Source organism: Protobothrops mucrosquamatus, unplaced genomic scaffold, assembly GCF_001527695.2.
Source record: "Protobothrops mucrosquamatus isolate PMUCROS unplaced genomic scaffold, P.Mucros_1.0 scaffold4873, whole genome shotgun sequence".
Classification (NCBI taxonomy): domain Eukaryota; kingdom Metazoa; phylum Chordata; class Lepidosauria; order Squamata; family Viperidae; genus Protobothrops; species Protobothrops mucrosquamatus.
In genome coordinates, this window is record NW_015390761.1 from 90718 (window position 1) to 98161 (window position 7444).

General features: G+C 36.7%; 1 protein-coding gene across 1 annotated transcript in view; it reads right to left on the reverse strand.

Annotated features, from left to right (window-relative positions):
- Positions 1 to 6397: 6397 nt before the first annotated feature.
- Positions 6398 to 7444, reverse strand: part of LOC107299403 (ethanolamine kinase 1) — a gene marked incomplete at its 5' end in the record, with an annotated part of 24900 nt that continues 23853 nt past the window's right edge. Inside the window, one exon of the mRNA XM_015828767.1 lies at positions 6398 to 6569. Within this exon, the coding sequence (XP_015684253.1) occupies positions 6497 to 6569 (73 nt within the window). The remainder of the gene's footprint in view (positions 6570 to 7444) is intronic.

Genomic DNA, 7444 nt, shown 5'->3' on the forward strand with positions numbered 1-7444 from the left:
GCCAAGGGAGCCAGCGTTGTCTGAAGACTCTTTCCACGGTCCTATGGCCGGCATGGCTATACGCCAAAGGTGCTTGGGACGCTGTTACCTTCCTTCCAAAGTGGTACCTATTTATTTACTTGCATTTGTATGCTTTGGAACGGAAAGTGGGGGCAAGAATAGGAACTCACCCCATCACGGGGTGCTTTGGTCTTGAATTGTCGACCTTCCAGTTGACTCTGGGCCACCGCACCTAGCAAGCGTCATGTCTTTCGCATGAGACGTTCTTTAGTTGAAGGTTGAGCCTTGTATGTGCAAAGCAGGCCCTGAAGCTTTGAGTTACTGTTTCTCCCCAAGGAGGTAGTTGAGCGAAGTGTGCTAATCGGAGGAGCATTGAGTTGCTTACACAGGTCAAACAAGACAAGCCTCCCGATGAAGAACTGTCAGTTGATACAAATGCAAGAGACCATTTTATATTTGCTCATGGGGAAAAAAATTAAGAGATACTAACAATATTTAAATCTGGGCTTTCGTACCAGAACAATATATTTCAAAGCCCACTAGTAAGCATAATTTTATTTTTCTGATATTAAAAATAACCCCACAGAGAAGGCTTTAGGGGCCGCGTTTTGAGTCGAGGTGTCGATTTATTTCAGAACTGAAACTCTTAATCTTGAAAAAAAGATTCAGTAGTCAGGAAATGGTCGATTCTGAGAAACATTTTTTTCCCCCAAAAAAAATTGTGAAAAACCGAAATGCAGTTAAAAACCAGCTTTATTGTTACAACCAACTTTGAATTATTTACATAATATAAATCTCTTTGCAAGATACATTCCTTCATTGAAATCAATGATAAAAGGCCTTAATATAGAGCTTCAACAATGCTTAGCTAAAAAAAAAAAAAGTTCACTCCAGTACAAGCCAATGAACAGAAAGCACAATTTTTAGTTCCATTCATAACATACAAATGAGGGATTTTTTCTCTCCCTTTCATTGGACAGGGAACCCTTCACAGGACAAGACTCAACAAACAAAAAAGATTTAAAATGCAAGGAGAGGAGAGAGCCAAAGGGGGAGGGGGGGGTCTGTCTCCTCCTATACGTTTGTTGTTGTTGTTGTTGTGGTCGTCACACTCAAGAAATGAATCCTTGTAAATGCAAAAAATGTAATTACCCCAAGATGTTAAAAATATTTTGACCCCCGCTGACACAATTGACAATTAAGGATGAGGCTCCTTATGCAACTAGGATCCACCGCTGAAAATGGGTTATTTATCAGAAAACACAAGAAGCCACTTTGATACTTAATTAAGCCCAGCAGTAAACGTTGCTGCTCCTTGTGACTGATATTTTTAATCGGTATTTTCACAGTTGAGCCACTGGGTTTGCTGGTCTGCGTTAGTATTTGTCTTCCAACTGCGGAGAATTGCTTTCACTGTCATTTATAATTTATACAGCACTTTCCCTCCGCAGTGCTTACAACTCATTTAAGTGCTTATTTATTATCTCAAATCAACCTATTAATTAGCACTTGGTAGTATGGAGATGGAGAGCCAAGTCGAAAAGGACGTGCCCGCCCATAACTTTGACTGGGTTTCAGAATGCTGTCAAAATGGCAGGCTCCCCCAAAAGCCTTAAGATTTTTTTATTTTTTAAAAAAATCCTAAATACACAAATATCAACTCATCATTTAAGCACATCGGATATCAATGTATTCTACTACATGAAGATCTTATATAGCAATATTTCAATGGCAAAACCAAAGTAAGGACCTTCATCTTCGGAGGCTGGGCGGGGAAATTTTTTTAACTTTGCTGGGGGGGGAAAAATCACCAAAATCAGAATTTTGTTTTCTGCCAATTCGTTTAAAACTGGCACGGACTTGGCAATTCATCACTATGGCAGTATTTATTAATTTAGCTAACAGAAATATCAACTTTTCTTAGTATTGTCATATGCAAATAATTCTCATGGATCTTCTCTCTGCCCACCCCACACCCCTTCCTAATCTGCATACAACCCAGTAACTGGTAGGCCCCACCAGGTGTTACAAAGCTTCTGCTCCACTTTGGGAAGTCTCTAGTTCAGTGTTTTGTAACCTTGGAAACTTTAAGACGTATGGACTTCAATTCCCAGAATTCCCGAGCCAATTGAAATCTGGAAATTGAAATCCACACATCTCAAAAGTTGCCAAGGTTGTGGAACGTTGCTTTATCGTCTATAATGATGCAGCAGTCAACAATTATTTGTTCAGATCCCCTATATGTGGCCAATCTAACTAAACAGAAACTGAACGCCAGGCCAGCTCCGCAGAAAAGCTACGGATTAACTATTCATTTCAAGCCTTCACAACTTTTTGTAAGTGTGCATGGGTAGAAAATTTTAAGAAGCACAAGGTAAATTAATTTTAAAAAGTAGGCTCAACAGAATACAACTTTTCAAGGACATGTACTAGGACTGACAAGGGCAAAGTTTCACTTTTAGGTGTAGGGTTTCTTTAAACCAAAAAAGGAAATTAGAGGAGAAATTGAGAAAAAATGTTCAATTTCATCGGTTTTATGGAAGCAGCAAAAGGCGCCCTTGAACGCTTGCAACTTTAATAAGCTTCAAGGGTGTCCACAAATGCTCTTGCTTCGTGTGTACAAGACTTTTTTTTTTTTTTTTAAGAATGTCAACGAATCAGAGGGTGCAAATCCAGATTTTATGGAAAGGCTCAGTGTGAAACAGGAGTCAACCAAAGTTCTTTTAAGCATGTCTTCATTGAAATTTAAGGATTTGACTGTATCTTTTGCTGCTGCAGGTTTATATATGGGTGTCTTCCTTTTGGCTTGAGCTATTTCTATACACAGGTTTTTGATGATGTTGTTGTTTAATTTGCAGGGGCCTCTACTGTTAGGAAAGGAATATATGTACAAGGGTTTTTCAAAGCAAGAATTACCTGTGCATGACAAGCCCGAATCGAGAGTGGACCTTCATTATATCTCAGGAGAGAAAACCATTTTTCTTCTAATTAGCCAACCTGCTTCCTACTAGAAGAATGGATATTGTCACTTAAAAGCAATTGTTGTGCTAACTCAGGTTTAGATTGATTAGCTCTTCCAACGAAAATGTATAAATACTAAGGCAGACACTACAAACACAATGAAAAAGACACCTTATGTAAGCTAAATATTATCCTCAGGTACTGCACCCTATTTGTTTTCCAACTGGGAATTCCCTGGAAGGCAGCCTATTTAACAAAAAAGAGTTCAACAGATGTCAAGAACTGGATATTGGTTTACATCCAAATTCTACAAAAAGGAACATACAATGAAAATACATAAATTCGTAAATGCGAGGTACCATACAATTCACACTAATTTACAAATGGTTATTTACACTATTATATATACACAGTCAGACCCGGTTACCATAAATTGATTAGCTAATCCTACAAAATTCACATTAAGAATTCCCAGGCCGAAAGTTCAAAACAATGCCAATTTTCTTTTAAATCCCCCACCATTATGCCAAAGAAGCTTTGAATGTCTGAATCCATCAGGTAGAGGTTGATGAACCTGGTCTGATTGCCAGTGTGATGAAAAATTCACGCATTTCTGCTTTACAAAAGCTACTAGGCCACTATGGTCTGTAGGCTTATGTTTACAGGGTTGAATGCTGTTTCTAGTAACTCCTTATTTTCACTACAATGTCACTAGTGGTGGCATTAAAATCTTTACCTTCAAAGTACAGGCAACAGATTAGCTTGTTGCCAAGTCACAGCCAGAATTACCTGAGGTTGTTTTCTAGAGCTCTGGAAAATAAAAGAGTCAAGTACTTGAAAAATGAGAGCAAGCTGGAAAGTGTGACAAAGCCATCTCAAAAATCCAACAAAACAAGAATAAAACAGCAGAGAGAGCAGAAAACGACAGTTCTGAAATAACAAAATATAACTATATTAAGCTACATGTACTACTCTTCAAGGTAAATGGACATTTTCTCTTAAGATGATTTAAAACCACTAATTATTTTTATACATCTTTTTATGTATTCAGAAACACACTGTGCTGGAATATGTTCAATCTAGCACAATTCTGGCAAAAATGGAGACATGATTGAAATCCAGCCACTTTGGAGACTAAGCCAAAATACATCTCTTCTAAAGAGCTCATTATTTTTTTTAAAAAAAGAAAAAAACTTTTAATTGGTTCATATTAAGCTCAGTAGAAATGAAATAAAAGTTTATCAATATTTGCAGATCCATCCAGTGATCGTGGTGGCACATTCTTCTCTATCCAGCTTAACAGAGCAGCTGAACCATCATACTTTGGATATCATTTTTTTTTTATGTAACAGAAAAGAAGGAAGATGATAACAATCATTATAATGATGAACTAAAATAACCTTTCCAAGTATTACTAAGCCTTAAGCCTTGCCAGGATAGGGGAAAAAAAAAAACTAGCTTTAAAAGTAACGTTTACTTTTTCAAACATTCTATAAAGGTTTAATTCAGAGAGTATTTTGAGCAAAGCAGTTCCAGGCTTCTGAAAATCAAAGCTTTCCGTAACTTAATTCCGCCTAATTCCTAAGGGCCTCACTGTAAGATGGCATTAAAGAATACCTAAAATGAATACAAAGACAAAAAAAAAGGAGTTGTTTTCTTATTTTCTAGAGCTCGAGCAACACCCTTTACCCGATAGATTACAAATTTCCTTTAATAATTGGCTCAACACTGATCATCAAGAGAAGCTGCCCAATTTATGTACAACTGTGGTAAGAGCTGAAATGTATCTTAAAAGTAAAACTACCCTTCTCCATATGAAAGCTTTAAGCATGAGTAGAATATAATTCCTGTTACCATCCAGATAACCTGAAGCTCAGAACTAACTACGCAGTTATGTTCATCACATCCATACAGCACCACATTTGGGGGGGGGGGGGGGGAACTGACCACAGAGTACAGATTCTACCCTAGTTTTTCTAAACTAATTTCATTGCTGAATAGTGGGACATTTGAGGTACCGCTATTCTAATTTGGGGCATTTGAGGAGTGTGGTTTTAGAGATTATCTCAAAATGTATCTTGTCATGTTTTTATTTCTGTAAACAGAAGTTGTCAGTGACTTTGGGTTAACATTTTTATTCCTTATCCTACATTAAATCAAGTCAGTTTTATTTTTATAGCCAATGTTTATTTTAGAGTTCTTTAAAATATTTCTGAATAAATATTTTTTACTGAGTCTGGGCAACAGATTCCCCACTTCATCACTTTTTAAGGTATATCTGCCTTTACACATAATGCATATGAACACATAGACTTTGCGTATATGGGCACTTAAGTGACCAAAAGGGACAACAAAAAATAAGACCAACAGAAACTGTTACTGAACTTCATAGCGCAACTTTCAAAAGTATAAAGCAACTTCCCCATTCTTAAACACACGTACTCTCACACGTACGCTAGCTAAGTAAACATTGTGTTTCACATTTCACATTTTTTGAAATTTAAACCATTCTTGAGAGGATGGCTTTTGAAAAAGAAGACTCAAATGTCCGTGACCAATTCTCGTTTTTCAAATGCCACTACCGTTTTACTAAAGAAAGGAGGACGAAGAAGGTGGAACCAAGACAAGTCAACGAAGAAAATTATGAGCCCTCCCCAAGCCTAAAGAAATACAAATTAAGTGGTACACTTTTGCTCCCAATTATTACAGGACTGCTCAACAAAAAACCCTGTTGGTTTTTACTACAGTATTTATCAAAGATTTAAGAAGAAGGAAAAAAAAAAACTTGTTAGGGAGGAAAATACACGACACCTGGACGAGTAGTCATTTAAAGCTTACATTTCAGGGTCAGATCCCTCTTCAAATTTAAAAGCCAAGAGAAAGTGGGTATCATTTCCTTAACTGATTTTGTGAGCAGGCCTCCACAAAATGTTTGCTTTTACTATATACAAGAACGGTCATTTCCCCCCCCCTCCCCAGACAGTAGCTTGTTAGAGCTGAGAGAAACAAGAGAATGAAAATTATTTTGTTCCACCCTGATATAATCTCCAGTCAGCATTAGTGGCTTAACTTGAGTTACAAACTGGGATCTGTTTATGGTGTAGATTCCATGTAGTTTACGGTTAAACAACTGAATGCTGGAGCAATTTGAGATGTTAAAAAAAAGTTTACAGGATGATCGCCTGCACCCTTCTCCCTTAAGGAGAACCAATAAACAGCAGCAATGGAATGTTAATAAACTCATAATAAATAATTCGTGTCTCACATTTCAAAAAGCAAAAATACAAAAAAGGATTAAATTGGCTCGCCTTGTGTTTCAGAAATCCATTAGAGCTTCTAATCCTTCCACAATATCAGAAAAGACCTTCATTTGAAGTTTACCATTGAAAGATTGTTATTTAGAGGTAATGAAAAGCAAAAAAAAAAGAAGAAGAAGAGGAAGGAATAATACAAATGTAGAGCTGTTCCTATTATGTACTCATGACAAAAACAGTAAGGAATCTTCTCAACAGGCGGATAACCAAGTTCTCAAATTCTACTCAGGAAGTTTTAATGCCATTACTTCATTCTTCATTTTGAAGTACTGATTGAAGCGAACAACTGCATACCTGCGTGAGCAAACAAAAGCATTTGGTGAAATATGATTTGGGGTACAGTTTTCCATCAATCATAATAACATTTAACTTTTATGCTCACTTATTTTTAGTGTTTCCTGCCATCTAGTGGTTATGTGATGTTTCTGTAAAAATTGTCACAGAGATATGCAGATAGCTTTTCCATCTTTTTTTAAAAATATGTTGGCCAGATTATTATAATATGGATGGTAGATTAAGGTTATATTTCTACAGACATTTCACTCAGTCACGGGTCAAATTGGTTAGCAAATCTCACCCATTCAGCATTTATGTTTTGATTTCATATAGCCAAAAATATTAGTACTATACATTTTTAACTGGCATTTATAACCAGCATGCTTACCAAGCCTTAATAAGGTTAGGATTATGGTTCCAGTAAGCATGGCATATATCTGGGGCTATATTTTGGGACTTCAATTCCCATGTCACTTCAGCTAATGTGGCACATAATCGTGCTGGCTGGGGTATTATGGGAATTGAAATAACATATCTAAGGGATACCTGGTTAGGAAACGTTGATGCACTGGATTTACGGGGGGGGGGGGGGGGGGGGGGGGAGCATGAACATTGGACACTTCCTGCATTCTCGCTCTTTAATCTATTTAAATTAATTTAATTCACAATGATTTAAATTAGGCTCCACTTATTGTTATTATTATTTATTATTATTATTACTTTAATTTATACCCCGCCCTTCTCCCGAAGGACTCAGGGCGGCTTACAGGCAAATAAAAAACGAAACTATACAATAAATATCTAAAAACAATTAAAATATATATTAAATTAGCCTGTTATTTTTAGAAAAGTTATAAAATCCCTATTAAAATCCCTATACAATCCCCCCCCTA